This window comes from Diplotaxodon limnothrissa, linkage group LG7 (genome assembly GCF_057381915.1).
Source record: "Diplotaxodon limnothrissa isolate DT_005_m linkage group LG7, D_limnothrissa_male_GT1.1, whole genome shotgun sequence".
In the NCBI taxonomy this organism is placed as follows: Eukaryota; Metazoa; Chordata; class Actinopteri; order Cichliformes; family Cichlidae; genus Diplotaxodon; species Diplotaxodon limnothrissa.
In genome coordinates, this window is record NC_140602.1 from 64127359 (window position 1) to 64146824 (window position 19466).

General features: G+C 38.8%; 1 protein-coding gene across 1 annotated transcript in view; it reads left to right on the forward strand.

Annotated features, from left to right (window-relative positions):
• The window catches only part of camk2b2 (calcium/calmodulin-dependent protein kinase (CaM kinase) II beta 2), a 70027-nt gene that overhangs the window by 13003 nt on the left and 37558 nt on the right, over positions 1 to 19466 (forward strand). Inside the window, exons 6-7 of the mRNA XM_085360128.1 lie at positions 8888 to 8960; positions 16861 to 16963. Of these exons, the coding sequence (XP_085216254.1) occupies positions 8888 to 8960; positions 16861 to 16963 (176 nt within the window). The remainder of the gene's footprint in view (positions 1 to 8887; positions 8961 to 16860; positions 16964 to 19466) is intronic.

Here is a 19466-nt window from a genome sequence, read left to right on the forward strand (position 1 = left end):
AATCATCAATCAAATCATGATGTTTATGCTGTCAGAAAATAAATTACCATACCTTATTGTCAATTTATTTTATATTTAAACAGTGCCAAATCACAACAACAGTCACTTCAAGGGGCTTTATATTGTAAAGTAGACCCTACAATAATACAGAGAAGAACCCAACAATCATATCACCCCCTATGAGCAAGCACTTTGGCAACAATGGGAAGGAAAAAAACCCTTTTAACAGGAAGAAACCTCCAGCAGGGAGGGGTGGCCATCTGCCATCTGGGTGAGAGAATTGAAGACAGGACAAAAGACATGCTGTGAAAGAGAGCCAGGGATTAATAACAAGAATGAGTCAATGCAGAGAAGTCTATTAACACATAGTGAGTGAGAAAGGTGACTGTATCTTTAGAGTTGCCTTACCTTTAAGTTCTGTTATGGAAATCTTTGCAATCTTTGCAAAGGGGGTCAAATACAGGTAATGGTAGAGAGTGTGATGAGGAGGTGCTTGATATAGAACAGAAATGAAGGACAGACAGTATTAAATTTGAAAGAGATCGGAAACTGCAAGGTGGTAGCAGGGTAGAATGTAACAGGAGGGCTTTCGGTAATCAGTAGGATGGCTTTGGAGAGTAAGAAGAGGAAGTGGGTGAAGGCAGAGGCAAGGATTAAATGGTGGAAGTTGGAGAAAGCAGAATGTTGCTCAGAGTTCAGGGAAGAGTTATGAAAAGCTCTGGGTGGTAAGAGAGAGTTATCAGATAGTACTGAGGCATTTGGTTTAGCCTTTTGACAAACTAAAGAGGACAAGGACACTTGGTGGTGGAATAAGGAAGTACAGGAAGTACAGGAAGTACAGGAAAGTATTCAAAGGCAGAGGATAGCAAAGAGTAAAAAGTAAGTCAGGGAGATGACGAAAGTAAACAGGAGTACTGGAAGGCTGGGGTACATCAAAGAAAGAGCCTGCAAAGGAAAAGGCTTTTAGTGAATTGTTGTATGTGAGATAGACACAAGGGAAAGAGAAAATTACTTTTGCTGATTGGCTAAGCAGAAAGATTTAGCTGCAAGTGATGCACAGCAGGTTAAGGTGATTAAGGAGAGAAACGGAAATGTGCTAGTGATAAACAGTGATAAACCTGTTGAGTTATGGAGATGTATATAGAAGAGTACAGTGGACTGTTTGGCCAGTTTTTTTTAAACACAGTTTTAAAGAATGAGAGGATGACTGAGGAATGGTAATAAAGTATACTGGCTCCAGATTTCCAGAACAACAGTAATGTGCAGAGGTATAGTAAGTACAGGGGGATAGAGTTGATTTGCCTCACCATGCAGCTATGGGAAAAAGTTGTGGAAGCTAGGTTAAGAAGAGACGTGATGAGTAGTGATTGTTTGGATACTTTTACCATTTTGTCTTATTGTAGCTGCTAGTGGTTCAATAAACACAGCAAAGAGAGGTGGCGAGAGAGGACATCTTTACCTGTCCCATTGTGTAGAATGAAGTTTTGTGAACTCAATTAATTGGTGGTGGCTGCGGTCTTTAGTGAAGTGTAAAGTGTCTTTATTCAGTCATTTAATTAATTTTCTCCAAGTGTTGGAAACAGTAATTTCTACTTAACTCTATCAAATGCTTTTTCTCTGTCTAATAATAAAATTATGGTGTTTATTGTTGTTTGAAAGCTGTATTGAATTGAAAAGTTTTTGGGAATTAGTGGATGAATATCTACTTTTGGTAAAACCTTTCAGATCAAGATGAATAAGAAATTGTATGATTTTATCTAGTTCATTTTAATAACCTAACCATATTAATAAGAGATAGTGGTTGATAGTTCTCTGGATCAAGGATCTTTTGCTTCAAGAGTAATGTCATCAGGTGTTGTATTCATACTTTGGAGGACTCTTTGAAATCATTCTTATAAATAATAGAGTTAAATTGTCTAAAATGTCTTTCAAAGTGACTGGAGAAACCTTCAGTTACAGGCATTTTATTATTGGGCATTTGATTGAGTATATTAGAGATAGGGTTTTTATCTAGTGTGTTCATTTGATCTTGTGGGAGGTTTAAGGATGTCGAGCAATTTAATGATGTATTCAATATTCAGATCATAATCTGAGGTTTATAATTACAAAACAAATCCTGAAAACATTAGTTATATCTATAGAGCTGTAAAAAAAACACCTGATAAGTCCCAGGTAACTGTAATTATTGCTTTAACTGTGTTTTGTTTAACTAGATGTGGGATTTTACAAGGTATTCACTTGAATTATTAATACACTGGACTTTGTTGAATTGAAGTCATTGAGAGAAACTGTTGGTGTGTGTGTGTTTTCTTTCTGTTTTTGTTTACTAGATCATTTAGTTCTGAAGTGAAAAGTTATTATTAATCTCAGGCTCTCATCCACAGCATCTCTTTTGTCCTGTCTCCCTCCCATCAAACCCAAACAGTTGTGGCAGATAGTTACCCGTCTGTGAGCCTGGTCCTCCCGAAGGTTTCTTCCTGTTAAAAGGGAGTTTTGCCATTCCACTGTCACCAAGTGCTTGCTCACAGAGGGGTTGTCTGATTTTTCGGATTTTCTCTTTATTATTGTAGACTTGTTGTTTTACAACATAAAGCACATTGAGGCAATTGTTTTTTGGCACTATAAAAATAAAACTGAGTTAAATTGAAAAAATCTTCAAACTCTAAGGACAAAAAAAACTGCTCTGGGTCCTAACTCTGGAATTACACTAAATGTGACCAAATTTCAAAAAAAGAAAGGTCATTATATATCCAAATGGTCCAGTTTAAAACTTCATTGACATTGTAATGTTCAACAAGAACACTTTGCTTGCCATTATTGAAAACAATAAGTCACAAACAGAATAATAAATTGTAATGAGTTTGAACAGATATGACATTGGTAATGCTACTCTTTGGTGCTTCCCAAATAAAGCTCATCAATGACTTCCCAATATACTGTACCATAACTGCAACTTGACTGGATGGAAGATGCATACAACCACAAACCACTTATACATACTAATCACTAAACAGTATGTTAAACAATATGTTTAATGAAACAGAACTCACAGACAGTCAGTGGTGCTAAATATGGGGAAACATGTTGTCAGCTGAGACTGAACAAATCACTTGTCAGAGTAATGACATGTTTCTTCCAGTTGAAATGCATCATCCAGATGCACACAATCGGCTTTCTTGGATTTCTTTACCTGGCTGATTAAGGATGCATCAAGACATTTTCTGTCTTTTTATTAAAATATATATATATATATATAATATCACAGATTTGGATCACAGCCTTTATTTCTGTTTAATGAGTAATATTAGAAAGTTGCAGAAAGATCCATCCACACACCTGCAGAAAGGAGCTACATGAACTTGCCTCTAATGAACAAATGCTATACTAATGCTTTGCCAGTTTGAAAAGTCTCTCAACCAATTAAAGGAGATCTGAAGATCAAAAGATATTTAAAAAAAGATAGGAATTTGTGTTAAACTATAAGGAAAGTTATTCCTCTAATTTTAACCTTTACTTTCCCTGTTATTCTCTGTTCTTTCCTTCAGCTGTCTTCAATCTCCCCTGTTCTCTTTGCATAAATTATGTGTGTGTCTGTGTGTGTGTGGCACTCTGTGTGTTCATGTGTGGGTGTGTGACTAGCAGGTCTTGATTTCTGTCCAACAGTATCTCACTAATGGTTTCCTCTCTGTACTCCATCTGTACGCAGAATCACTCAGTCTCTCCCTTCTTTCTCTACCCTGTTCATGTCTCACTCACTCTAGATGACCAAAAAACAGATTTCCTGTTACTTAACCTCTTCTGGTGTCCAACCATATGGATTCATTTGGTTTTATGTGTCAGCTTTTCACATACTGTAGTTGTTACTTGAATTTCTGTCCACCACAAATGAGTGTGTAAAATAATTCCACAGAAAACTGATAATGAGTCCTCTGGATCAGTGGTCTCCAACTTTTTTTGTGACACTGACCGGCTTATGTCCAACAATATTTTCACGGACCAACCTTTAAGGTGTCGTGGATAAATACAACAAAGTAAAACCAGTACCGGTACCAAAAATAAGAAGATTTATTCATAACACACGGGAAAAGACCCAGGGTAACCGAGTTAATGATAAAAATGATTTAAAAATAATGATAAAAACCCTGAAAACCATAAATTTCACACCCGAGCCTCAACTCTTGTGGCCCGGTACCAAACGACTCACAGACCAGTCCGTGGCCTGGGGGTCCATCCCCAGAGGTTGAATCCTAATGACTCTGTCACTGTCTTGTATATTTTTTTCCTCCAGCACTATCGTCAGGTCTGCATTTTAATTTTTCTTTGTTAGTCTGCACCATGGGTAAAGACTCGCAGAACTGGCATTTTTTTATATCTCCCTCACAGGAAGAAACTAGCAATGATACAAGAACCACTAATATAATTCTTGGCGAGTCAAAATGGGTGGGTATCCCATTAAAATGATCTCAACTTTGAAGCGATGTGTCACGTTGGCTGTGTAGAAGGCAGGTTAGGACCCAAATGCAGGACTTCAAAAGAACAATGCAAAACTCAAAACAGCTTTATTGCTGAGCAAAAGACAATAAAATACATTATACAAAATAAATCTGACCAAGCAGAAAACAGGAACTCATGAGATAGGCATAAACGAGGGAACATGGACAACATGGAGCGTACAGCAAGATAAACACAGCCTAGAAGGAGAACATGGCAAAGGGCAAGGGAAGACTGAGACAATATAAACACACAGAGAATACTGAGGGAACAGACCACAGGTGGGAACACAGCGGACACTAATCACAGACTAATGAGACAAGGAGAGCAAAACTGAACATACTGGAGACGAGACACAGGCAACCAAAATAAAACAGGAAGCAACAGAGAATGGGAACGGAAATGCAGGTAAACAAATATAGCAACCCAGATTAAGACATGAGAACGGACAAGGACAAGAGATATACACGGAGCCCTGGACAAAGATACACTAGCTTGATGCAGACAGAAGACAAAACACAGACAAGATAGAGTTTACGCAGAATAAGAAGCAGAGGAGACTGGGACACAATGAAGAAAGAAGGGAGCGGACTTCACAATGAAACAGTGGACTAGAACCACAAAGACTTAATATAATACTCAATACAAAATAATAAAGACTAGAACATAAATAACATCACAACCTCAAAAGAAAACATAAAGATTCTACAAAACTAAGACCCCTGGGTCCAAGACACCATAACTGAAGAAACAACCAAAGGGAGTGAAGTGTGGTAAATACATTTGAGGGTTATCTATGCAGCCAGGTACACTAATGACCAAAGTTCAGCTACAAATGATGTGCTGGAAGCATCTAAGCTTTACAGTCCAATATTTCAGTTCAGTTTTATTTATACAGCAGAGTCGCAGGGTTAACAGAGAGCCACTCACACCTATGGCCAAATTTAGAATCAGCAATTAACCTAACCTTACTAACTGCATATCTTTGGACTGTGGGAGATCCAGATTACCCAGCGAAAACCAAAACAGCTACAGATTAGGACATGCAAACCCCACAAAGGCTGTGGCCAGATGGTGGATTCAAACCTTGCTCTGAGGCAACAGTGCTAACCAACACACCACCGTGCTACCAGCATTTTAAAGCTGACCGCACAGCTGGCTATAACAAAGTTTGAAAATAACAATTAATATCTTATGTTTCTTAAGAAGAATAGGAAATGAATTATTACTAAAGTCCTCCAGTATCTCTCTTTTCCAGTATACATGCTGCTCTGCCTCAGTCTTCAGCCTTTCACCTCCTCAGCTCTGCTCCTCTGTGGTGCTCTGCTCCAGATTTCACTCTTTATTTAGTTCTTCATATTCTGGACATCTCTGTTTAGTGCAGTTATTATTCCTCTGCTGCTCTGCATAGCCAGCAACATCTCCATGTGTCCATGCATCCATTATCCCTGCTGATCACAGCTCAATATCCTATTCGCAACCTGTTCAGCCTTGTTCAGAATCTTCTATCTAACTAGCTGCTATAGCTAATTTGACTATTGGGTAATTAAGAGCTAACTTTACTGTGTGCACCAACAAGTCAAGAAGTGAAGCTGATGTTGATTCATAGCTCTATCACTGCATCGTTTTTCCTTGAAGCTGAGTCAAATTGAAGTAAAGAAATATTTCAACCAGCACTGAAGAATACATGCCAGGACATGTATTCCTCAGTGCTGGTTATTACTTGTCTTCAATTTGGATATGCACCTTGACAACACTGGACAACAGCTAGATTGCTTACACTTTACTGTATACAGGCATTGCAAAAGTGTCTCTACATTCTTTCTGAAAGCCACAAAGGGGCGATTGCTGTGGTTTCAAAAAGAAATATGGTTGTACATGTAAGAAATCTGTGGGAAAATGGCGCTCTGATCCCTTGATCTGTTATTTGCACTAAACTGATGAGTGTACAGTCTCAATAAGTAGTTTCAAGTATTACTGACTATAAAAAGGACATTTATTTTAAAAAGAAGAACTGAACATGCTTTTTGAAATGCAGAGTTAGAATCGAATCACCAAATAATTTCTATGAAGCTACATAGCAGAGGAAAGTCTAGTGAATGTAGCCTAGATGCTGGTGGTGGCCAGGATAAGGTGGATATGGGGAGGAGGAATGTGCTTCTTAAAGGCAGAGTGATAAAACAGCAATGACGTTTAAAGCGCATGGAAAACAGAATGATTGGCTCACAGAGGGCAGGCAAAAAAAACCAAAAAAAGAATGGGCCAGAGTGATGACAGAATTGAGTTTGTTTATCGTGGGAAAGCAGACGTGTTGCAAAGGATACACTACCAGCTCAAACACACAGGAATGGAAACAGATGGATGAATATAGATCTTCCTTACTGAACTTGTGTTCGACCTTAACCCTCTCAGGCCCAAATTACGTTTTGTGTTGCTAATGCACAACCAAGTCCTGCAGTGGTACTTCTGAGTAAAAAAAACCTCATAAAATATGTATGTGGGGTAATCAGGTTGTTAGGTCTTAACTGTTGCAAATCTGCAACGTCTGCCTGGAGAGGGTTAATTTCGTGAATTATGTTTTAGACTCCATTAGACTCCATCGTGTATTAGTGCAAGCCTACTTGGGTAAATGGCAGAATGCTCTCCGTCAGAGTCCCCCTTTGCTCATCACATTGGATATCAAAAATCCAAGATGGTTATGGTGAAAATGTTGAGTTTCTGTCTTTGTAATGGGACTAATCTTTCTTAAATCCTGATAATACTTTCCACACTCACAAATTCACTAGGGTATGCTTGCTTCTGAGTGATGTAAATGTCATCATCACACAGTGAGCAAATGCTTGCTTTTTTGTGTCCACAGAGAATTTATATTACAATGCATGTGCCCTTGATAGTGGACTTTAAAGAAATATCACAAGAATGACTACTTGACTATCAGGTCTCCAGCTCAGCTGTCCATGTCCTTGTTTGCAATAGACTATAATCAAGTCATTTCATATGCTAAGTGTGTTAGTGGTCTTAGTCTACCCAAAGCCTGTTTTATTGATAATTACTCAATAAAATTTCTCATTTTAAACCATTTTTAAACCATTTTATATGCTTTGACAAATGGCAAAGCTACTTTGGGATCGACACATATGGATGTGTTGTTTACTTCTTATTCAAGTCCATACCTAATCTGTGATATTCAGCTAGAAAAAAACACAAGAAGGCAACAGTAAAAATACTGCAAACATGAGGCTTCAGAATTTCCTTCTGTCCATTTTTTCAGTCACTTACCAGTTGAGAGTCAGCGGGCTTATCACAGCTTTCATAGGTGACATTTCTAACCACTGCACAACTGTGCCATCCAACTTCAAAAAAGTAATGAGTAATGTTACTGTAGCTTTGTCTGTCTTTTGCCATGGTGTGAAAAAGTGTTTGCACCTTCCTTATTTCCTATTTTTTTGTATGTTTGTCACACTTAAATGTTTCAGATCAAACAAATTTAAATATTAGACAAAGATAACACAAGTAAACACAAAATGCTGTTTTGAATAAAGTTTTTTTTTTTTTTTTTTTATTAAGGGGAATAAATTCCAACCCTACATGGCCCTGTGTGAAAAGCAATTGCCCCCTAAACCTAATAACTGGTTGGGCCACCCTTTAGCAGCAACAACTGCAATTAAGCATTTGTGATAACTGGCAATCTTTTCCAGTCTTTTCTAGTGCTGTGGAGGACTTTTGGCCCACTCATTTTTGCAGAGTTGTTCTAATTCAGCCACATTAAAGGGTTTTAGAACATAAACCATCTTTTTAAGGTTATGTGTGTGTGGGTGTGACTAAAGAAAGTGAACTCCGCTTTCCAAAGATGTAAAAAACCACAGTTAATTTATGTTATAAAACATAAATTTACTGGGGGCAATCACTTTTTCGCAGAGGGCCACGTAGGCATGGATTCCCCCCCCCCCCCCCCCCCTTGATAATAAACAGCTTTATTTAGAAAGTGCATTTTGTGTTATATTTGTTTAATGTTTAAACTTGTTTGATGATCCGAAACATTTAAGTGTGACAAATGTGTGACAAAAAAACAGGAAAACAGTTTTTTCATTAAAAATTCACTTTTAATTTGAACAGAATAGCAAGACGAAGAAACAAAGATATGTTTATGAACTGAATGAAATCTTAGCAATGGAGATTTAAAAAAACTCTATATGTCTAGTCTAGTCAAATCAGGAAATATGTAAAGTGCTTCTCACATCAACTCCCTCGCTTCCTCGCCCTGCAACAGCCTCTGTGCCTCAGATCTTCCTGTTCTCTTCTCTGTCCACTTCTCTTTCTTACTATGTTTTTGGTCCCTTTCCTTCTCGTGTTGCTTCCTTTATCTGGTCTTCACTGTGTTGTTCTGTCTCCACAGTCACTGTATTCATCAGATTCTAGACAGTGTCTCTTACACCCACCACCATGACATAGTGCACAGGGACCTCAAGGTGTGTGTGTGTGTCTCACTGTGTTGCATTGCTGTGCACCCGCTGTACAAGAGCTGCTTGTATTTTATAGTCCTGTTTTTTAATTTTTGCCTGTGATTTGATACAAGTTTTGTCTGTGCCTGCTGCCTGTTTGTTTGTCTCCCCTTGCCTGTCTTGCCTGTCTTCTGGTTCTGCTTTTGCAGCTCTTGTTGTACTATTTTAGAAGTCTGAAATATATTTACAATTCCTGTGGGTCCTAGGACTGTCATACTTTGAGCAAGAGTGACTGAGTGAGTGAGAAAACCTGAGAACGGGTGAAGGAGTAGAGGTCAATAGAGTGGCAGCAGTGACAACTTTAAATACTTGCAGAATCCTTTCCTCAAAGGCTTTGTTATCACTGCTGCTAAATAAATTACACACAAAAATATACAGGTTAGACAGAGTGTCTCCCACACGGAGCTGCAGAGCCCTCCTACGCTGCCTGACTAATATTTGGCACTTTCTTTAAAGCAGAAAATAGCAAACTGCACGCATTCTCTCTGTGTAGCTCACAGACAGGTTCACACTTTTTTATATGTGTGTGCAAACGTGTTGAGTGTGGAAGAGAGAGCTGGTTCCTACACTGAAAACATGTATGTGTGCCTGTGACAGTTGGGGCTCAATGTGCTAAATGTGTTCAGACTAACCTGCTCCCCCTGCTGTCTGCATGCAGTCATTGCATCCAGCAGATCCTGGAGGCCGTGCTCCACTGCCATCAGATGGGTGTGGTTCACAGAGATCTCAAGGTGAGTCACGAGCAGGTCATGTGTCTGTGTCCATGTAGGTGTGTGAATTTTAGCTGCACAGCTATAAAATCAGTATAAGGAACATTCTGTACTATGTTCAGGTCAGGTTTAGCTCAGGGACAAGAGTCCATGAAGGAAAAATGTAGAGCTTCCACAAAAAGAATGATACCTTCCAAATGTTAATACAAATTATTAATTATGAACAGTGTTCCAATTTTTAAAAAAAAGGTTCTATGTGGAATTCCCACTGTTATATGTGAGTGGTGTAGCAGATTACGTTTTGTTGAGTTTTGTCATCTGTATTGCAGTTTGGTCTGGATATCATCTTCTGATGTCATGTTGTCTGTTTGCCTGATGAAGGCCCAGTATGGCTGTGGTCTCACTTTTTTGTAAATCAGTAAGCGGTTCTCCATAGTTCTGTGTTTTGTCTGACTGTTGTAATTGACAGCTGGTAAGTGCAGTGAAAATATTTATATCCAGCATGTCTGTGCATGTCTATGGGCTGGATTTATCAAAACGTGCATGAGTGTTTGTGCACATATGTTGAAGTTCTGTCTTGTGCATGCACTTGAGTGGACTACAACTGAAAGAGAAATTTCATAGCAGGTGGAAACCTTGTGTCTGCTCACCTCCAGTGCTGCAGTGATGTATACCACGCAGCTGACGTTCTTTTGATTAAGTTCCTTTGGACTTTCATTGACCTGCTTCATGTTTAAGCAGGATATGTATGTATATCTGAACAGGTAACAATGAATCCCTGTTCACAGATGAAAGTAACTAATCCTTCACAGAGGAATGTTTGAATATTTTTTGTGTATATCAAGCGTTCCTCTTATTATCATGTGCTGTTTCTTACAGCATAGATACATACTGCAGCTGTATAAAACAATATCTGCTGTACTGAATTACATACATTTTTTAGTGATTTGTGCAGTATGTATGAGTAGCAAATAAACAAATAAAAAAAAACAATGTTAATAACCAACCAACATATAATTAAACAACAACCTAAAGCTCTATAAAGAACAAAAAAAACCCAAATAATCTTTTGTAATGATGCAGTCAAGACAAAATATTGTCAAGAATGTATGTTAACATTAATATAGCAATTTATATTACATTTATAACAGAAATCTGTGTGATGGCTTTTTATTGATTTTAAGACTATATAAACTTAGTACAAAAAGTAAAAAAAATTTGTGTTTGGTCATTAATTAATAAATAAATAATAATTAATAAATTACTCAATAAAATTAATAAATCTTGTGCTGTTGGAAAGCCTGTTTATTTCCCCTTAAATGGTCTTGAAAAGCTTGCCAAATGTTTTATTCCATGACCGTGTACTTCATGGGGCAGGATCAAAGGACAAAGGACAGAGGCCTTGGCAGAGATGATTCAGCTCAGGGAGCTGGTGAGGTGGCCAGTGGCGGAGACTAAGTAGCTGTGGGGGCTAGTTGGACCCCATAGCTACTGGCCAATGGAGTAGATAAATCCTACCCTGAGGTTCAGGATACTCAGAAGACTCTGTCAACTCTTGTGGGAGCTGAGCAGGGTGCACTTTTCTGATGTCTGGGTCCACAGCAGCTCCAGTGCAGGATACAGTGGAAGCTCCAAGTTGGCTAGACTAGTTTGTTCAGAATTCACTGGGTTCACTTGCCGAGACACAGATTCAGGGAAGGTCTTGGGTAGATCAGCACTCTCTCTGACCCAGGAAATATAGAAACTAAGGCAGCCTGTACAACCTGAGGAGCCCTCTCTTCTGTGGAAACAGCTCCCAATTTGGATTTGGGAGACAGACACACTGTCTGCTTTTAAGATTATAGGCTTAAAATTTTCCTTTTTGACAAAGCATTTTCTTAGGTCTGGATTAGGTGACCCTGAATTAGTGCAATAACCTTAGGCTCCTCGGGGTGTAATGCACTAGTGCACTAATGCACAAGTGTTCACTCACCTTTCTTTCACTCACTATGTTTTTAAACACTACTCTGCACGTAATTATTATTATTATTCATTCCTGGCTCTCTTCCAGAGTGTGTCTTTTGTTCTGTCTTCCTCCCCTTGAAACCAACCAGTTTTGGCACATGGCTGCTGGGGAAGTTCTTCTTGTTAAAAAAGGACTTTTTCCTTCCCACTGCAAAGTGCTTGCTAATAGGGGGCCATCTGATTGTTGTTGTTGTTTTTTATTTTCTCTGTGTTATTGTAGGGTCTTTACCTAACAATATAAAACCCCTTAGGGAACTGTTGTTGTGATTTGGTGCTACATAAATAAGATTAAATTGAACTGAATTGAATTGAATTGTCCTATAATAGTCTATTACTGTGAAGTAACTGGGAGTAAGAAGTGGGAATAACCAGCTAGTGAAGCAGTTGAGGTTTGTGAGATTTTATACCTTCGAATGCTGAGATAGCAGCTGGCCAAGCCCTCATATCAGCTGTTTCTCTCAGTCTTTGTGAGTAGACTAGAAACCTAGAACAGTCTAAGTCATTTTCTTCCATGTAGATTGTTGTGCCCTCTGGGTGCTTTGTGCGGTCAACTTGCTCTGTGACTATCAACTGTGTGGAATTTGGTTAATTGTTTTCCAACCCAAGTGCAGAATGCAGGAGACCAAAGTGAGCATAAGGTGAATATTTAATGCTGGATTGATCAAAGGAAAACATGATCCCAAAACAGAAAGCAAAAGGAGGCACAAAGAGTAATTATACAAGGAGTGTAATACTAGGACGCACTAGGAAATCTAGAAAGCATACTGTGGGTGACTCAACAGAGGGGCAAGAGGAGACTGAGACAATAATGACAGTAATGAGGCTAGGGGAAAGGGTGGGGGAAAACAGCTAGAACAAATCAAAGACAGATGGGCACAATGGGGCACAAAGGGAAGACTGTACACATTTAATAAAAAATCATTATAAAAAAATGTAATATATAAATTATAAATTATAAAATAACTGTACAAAACCAAAGGCAGAATAGCCAGAAACTGAAACAAAGATATATGAAAGAAGATACTTAGAAATGTGGCAAATAAGAATAAATAATAACAGTCAAACTGAGAACCCAAAAACATTGAACTAAGGTGTTTATTACTAATAACTGACCCAACCAGTTATTAGATTTAAGGGGCTTTTTCACACAAGGCCATGTAGGTTTAGATTTTTCCCCCGGTGCACTGGTGCACAGTCATGTTGGAGCAGGAGAGGGTCATCCTCAAACTGTTCCCACAAAGTTGGGAGCATGAAATTCTCCAAAATGTCTTGGTATGCTGAAGCATTAAGAGTTCTTTTCATTGGAACTAAGGGGCTGAGCCCAACTACTGAAAATGACCCCGCATCATGATTCCCCCTCAACCAAACGTTATCCTTTGCACAGTGCAATCAGACAAGTACTGTTCTCCTGGTAATAGCCAAATCCAGACTTGTTGATCAGATTGCCAGACAAAGAAGCATGATGCATCACTCCAGAGAACACTTCTCTACTGCTCTAGAGTCCAGTGGCGGCATGCTTTACTTCACTGCATTTGGAACTTGGTCATGAAGTGGCCATTCCATGAAGCTCTCTATGTAATCTTCTTGAGCTAATCTGAAGGCCCAATTTGGAGATCTGTAGTGATTGCCAACCTCAGCACACTATGCAGTTTACCTGGCCTACTAGTTCATGGCATAGTTGCTGTCATTCTCAATGACTTCTACTTTGTTATATTTCCCCCCAACCGTTTACTATGGAATATTTAATAGCAAGGAAGTTTCACAGCTGGACTTGTTTGGAGGTGGCATCCTATCACGGCATCACACTAGAATTCACTGAACTCCTGAGAGCGACCCAATCTTTCCCAAATGTTTACAGAAGCAGTGTGTATGCCTAGTTGTTTGAGTTTATATACCTGTGGCCATGGAAGTGATTGGATTACCTGAATTTAAGGATTTAGATGGATAAGTAATACTTTTGTCAATATTCTGTACATAAATAAATAAATATTTCATTTAATAAATACTTAATAAATACCGATTGCAATGTTTTTTCAGCAATACTTATTTCATCATGGTATTAGTTAATGCTTTGATGCACTGCTCTCTTTATTTTCATCTCTCACTTTAATACAATGCATGATTGGATACAATGCTTGGGTAGCAACCATCAGATGTACACTACTTTTCGTAAAACATTGAAGAATTCTTTGAGTGCACTATATAGTCTGTACTCACTATATTTTAGACAGTACTACATTTTCATTGAACCAGTTAGTGGCCCCTTGCATCCTGTGATTCGTGACAGTGTCATCATGGAGAGAACACTCCCATCTTCAAAGAAATACTACATTATATACAACATCATTTTATGTTGATTTGCAGTGACCCTTTTCTTTAAGAGGACAGTATAAAACCCCCACACCACCCCCACTGTTGGAGTTAACAATGAATTGACTTTCATAGTCACTTAGATTGTTTTTTGTTTTTTTGCTGTCTAGACACAGAAATAGAAACAACGATAATTCTCAGCCTGAGCCTGCTCTAATCAGACTATGGTTGGATGCTTATTTCAGTACCAACATCACTGTACGGTGCATTTGTGTGGAATCCTCTGCATGTGTTCTGTTAGGATTTTATAAATTTTATGCAAATATCAAATGTGAATTTTTTTTTCCAGGTACAAACATGGAAACTACAGTTACCTACTGATTATTTTCTAAAGCAAATTTCTGATTTTTATTGGAAAATATGAGACAGCATGGTAACTTGTTTGATGATGAAGTTAATATCCTCATGTTTAGCAATTAATATTAATCACATTAACCATCTAACATCCTTTGGTACAATATTTGAGTCAGGAAAGTGGACAAGTGATATACAGAATAGATGATATGTTAAAATCTCACAAATTGAGTTTTTAAATCTGAATTTTATAAAGAATTTGGTGCACTTTTGGTAACATTTAGGAAAGGAAAACATTAAACACGTTTGCATTTTGACTTTAGTTTTTAATTTGACTTTTTTGCCCATTGAGTATACAACTGTATATAATATATACAGTTTTTGTGTTTGATACTGACATTTGCAGCTCTCTTTATCATGATTATGATATAGTGTCAAAAAGTACAAAAACATCATCTGTTCATTTTGACTAAGTAAAAAAGTACAACAATTAATTCCCCGATTAGTCTGAAGTTCAAATCTTGACTTAGAAAGTGTTTTGTTTTGGGTTATTTTAAGTTGTCCAAATGAACTAGAACTAGAACATTTTATTAATAAAGTGTAGTAGTATTTCCTAAAATATCAAACAACTGAGTCTGTTCTTTGTGGAATGAAAAATACATTTGTCCAACAGTTGTGGAATATTTCTGAATAAGATTGATCTACTGGGCACAGTAAGTTAAGGCCTTTACTGTATGCACCTTCTGTGTTTTTAAATCAACCAGCAGAGGGTGACATGATGACTGTCCTTCAGCTGGATTACAGCATACAGCTGTTTCTATCACTGTGGTGAAATGATTGCTGCTTCTGTGACACAGATCTGTCACTCTTAGCATAAACTAGTCAGACAGCAAAGAGCTGTCATTCCTGTGTAGCTATTTGTCACATTTGCTTTTTACATCAGCGTCTGAGCAGCAAAGACACGACTATTGCAGACAGACAAGATGTGTTTGGTCGTCCTCAAGTAAACAAAGGCAAAAAAGGCTTATACACATTTTCCAGTCCCATCTGTGTGTCTCAACCTCAAAATGAGAGAGTACATTTTATTTGCTGGAAAATGTATGACTGTATCTCTGAATATGTCTGTAGCCATAACTATTTTTAGCGTTCTGATCTGAGTATAACTGGTCTGCCCCATTCTCCTGTTTTCCCTTTAAAGTTATGTATAGGAAAAGAAGTAAGAGAAGAAACTTGTTCCCAATGCCCCATTTTCCACAACCAGTTGACTACCCCCCCTCCCCCCAAATGCATTTATTGATTTTCTAAATGTTTGCATATACACACACAGCTGAGCATGATATCAGCAGAAGCAGGACACTACCTCAGGCCAACAGGACTCAAGTTGCGGACAGTGCAAAGGTGCCCCGAAGACTATCCAACATATAGTGGCAGGGTGCAAGATGCAAGCTTGGACAGAGTACACCGAGCGGCGCAACCAAGTAGCTCTATAGAAACATCTGCGCCACATGTGGACTAGAACTCCCCAAGTCACTAAAGGAGACACCATCAAAGATGGTTGAGAACAAATGGGGCTAAATTCTTGTGGGAGTTAGGAAGCTGCTGTCCAAGCAACCAGTCATAGTGGTGATTGACAGGGAACAGAGGACTGCAGTTGTGATAGATGTGTCAATCCCAGCAAATAGCAACATTATGAAAAAGTTCTGTATGAATGCCTCACACATGCTTATGCTGCATAGTCATAAACATCATCATCATCAGTCATCAGGTGCTCTGCTAGGATAATAAGCTGGCCAAAATATGAAATATAAGCCACTGACATCAAGACAAGAAAGCTCCTTACCATACGTGGAGGGTTCCATCCCAAGCCTAGTGCCACTGTACACTGAGGGGGAGGAAAGAGACTGATTAGTCAGTGTCAGAAGTACTATCCAAGATGAAACAACAAAGATCCATCAGTACATCAGGAAGATGTAGCAATGATGTAGCACTGAGCATGTGCTTAGGGAATACCCCAGGCAGCAGAAACTCAAGAAACAGGAAAAAAAGAACAGGGACCATCTTGGAAGGACTGGTCCTTCCAGTTGCTAAAAAATAAAATGTCACAGAAAGACTACTGCCATAAAATAAAATAAAATAAAATAAAATAAAATATCAGCCACAAAGAAACCAAATTAAAGCGCAATTTTTTTTAAAAAACTTAAGCTTGTTGAATGTGATACTAAACTTTTATCTGGCTCAACTCTGCAAGATTACTGTTGAGATCTTTGCATAGTGATTATAGTACTTGTTGCGAGTGTGTAAGATAGGTTAGATGGAGTTACAAATGACTTAACATGAAATAAAAACATCCCTAGATTTTGCCACCCCTTCTGAAGTAATTTAAGAAAAGCCTTTCAGTAACAATGTCGTAACAACCTTGAGACATAAATTAATAAGGTCATAAAATGTAACACTAACATGACACGACTGTGCTTGTGTTACACCTTCAGCCAGAAAACCTGCTGCTGGCCAGCAAATGTAAGAACGCAGCAGTCAAGTTGGCTGATTTTGGACTGGCCATTGAAGTACAAGGAGACCAACAGGCTTGGTTTGGTAAGACACACACACACACACACACACACACACACACACACACACACACACACACACACACACACACACACACACACACACACACACACACACAGAAGTGTGCATGTGTCTGTAGGTGTTATTAAAAATAACACAATTAGAAAAGCATCTCCATTAATTTCAAAACATATGTACAATTAGAAAGAATGCTACAGACAAAGTTTCATGCTCAAAAAATTAAGGAGGCATTTAGAAGACAAAGATGATCTAATTCTAAATAAGAGATTATCTAAAAGATAAGACAACCCCCAAAACACAAAGGGTTATACAAGTTGAAGCCACAGATATTTGTCCTTCTTTGGGTTTTCTCATTGTTTTTTCAACACTTTTGACTAAGGTCAGTCTCAATAAAGGGAGTGCAGAATTATTAAGCAAGTGTATTTTTGAGGAATAATTTTATTATTGAACAACAACCATGTTCTCAATGAACCCAAAAAACTCATTAATATCAAAGCTGAATGTTTTTGGAAGTAGTTTTTAGCTTGTTTTTAGTTTTAGCTATTTTAGGGGGATATCTGTGTGTGCAGGTGACTATTACTGTGCATAATTATTAGGCAACTTAACAAAAAACAAATATATACCCATTTCAATTATTTATTTTCACCAGTGAAACCAATATAACATCTCCACATTCACAAATATACATTTCTGACATTCAAAAACAAAACAAAAACAAATCAGCGACCAATATAGCCACCTTTCTTTGCAAGGACACTCAAAAGCCTGCCATCCATGGATTCTGTCAGTGTTTTGATCTGTTCACCATCAACATTGCGTGCAGTAGCAACCACAGCCTCCCAGACACTGTTCAGAGAGGTGTACTGTTTTCCCTCCTTGTAAATCTCACATTTGATGATGGACCACAGGTTCTCAATGGGGTTCAGATCAGGTGAACAAGGAGGCCATGTCATTAGTTTTTCTTCTTTTATACCCTTTCTTGCCAGCCACGCTGTGGAGTACTTGGACGCGTGTGATGGAGCATTGTCCTGCATGAAAATCATGTTTTTCTTGAAGTGTGCACTTCTTCCTGTACCACTGCTTGAAGAAGGTGTCTTCCAGAAACTGGCAGTAGGACTGGGAGTTGAGCTTGACTCCATCCTCAACCCGAAAAGGCCCCACAAGCTCATCTTTGATGATACCAGCCCAAACCAGTACTCCACCTCCACCTTGCTGGCGTCTGAGTCGGACTGGAGCTCTCTGCCCTTTACCAATCCAGCCACGGGCCCATCCATCTGGCCCATCAAGACTCACTCTCATTTCATCAGTCCATAAAACCTTAGAAAAATCAGTCTTGAGATATTTCTTGGCCCAGTCTTGACGTTTCAGCTTGTGTGTCTTGTTCAGTGGTGGTCGTCTTTCAGCCTTTCTTACCTTGGCCATGTCTCTGAGTATTGCACACCTTGTGCTTTTGGGCATTCCAGTGATGTTGCAGCTCTGAAATATGGCCAAACTGGTGGCAAGTGGCATCTTGGCAGCTGCACGCTTGACTTTTCTCAGTTCATGGGCAGTTATTTTGCGCCTTGGTTTTTCCACACGCTTCTTGCGACCCTGTTGACTATTTTGAATGAAACGCTTGATTGTTCGATGATCACGCTTCAGAAGCTTTGCAATTTTGAGACTGCTGCATCCCTCTGCAAGATATCTCACTATTTTTGACTTTTCTGAGCCTGTCAAGTCCTTCTTTTGACCCATTTTGCCAAAGGAAAGGATGTTGCCTAATAATTATGCACACCTGATATAGGGTGTTGATGTCATTAGACCACACCCCTTCTCATTACAGAGATGCACATCACCTAATATGCTTAATTGGTAGTAGGCTTTCGAGCCTATACAGCTTGGAGTAAGACAACATGCATGAAGAGGATGGACAAAATACTCATTTGCCTAATAATTCTGCACTCCCTGTACTGATGCAACACTTGGACCCTACAGAGGTTGTACATGTAGTCGAACTCCTTCAGGATGGCACATCAATACATGCCATTGACAGAACGTTTGCTGTGTCTCCCATTCCAGTGGTAAGTGCATGGAGGAAATTCCAGAATTTCCAAGCAGTTACTCTAGGAAAGCTGGACAGGACCATAGAAGGTCCTTAAGTGGCATGCGTGTCCTTTGTGCTGGAAGAAACAGTATGGCCACTGCCAGAACCCTACAAAATGATCTCAAGCAAGCCACTGGTGTGAATGTCTCTGACCAAATAATCAGAAACAGACTTGTATTATTGTAGGATCTTTACCTTTTAATATAAAAACGGCTTGAGGCAGCTGTTTTGTTTTTGTTTTTTTTTAATTTGGCGCTATATAATATAATAATTTGATTTGAGGGTGACCTGAGGTGTCAGCATCCTCTAGTGAGCCCTATGATCACTGCCCAGTATTGTGGAGCCCAAATGGCATTCATCATAGAATATCCAAATTGGCAAGTTCACCACTGCCACCCTACGCTTTTCAGAGATGAGAGCAGA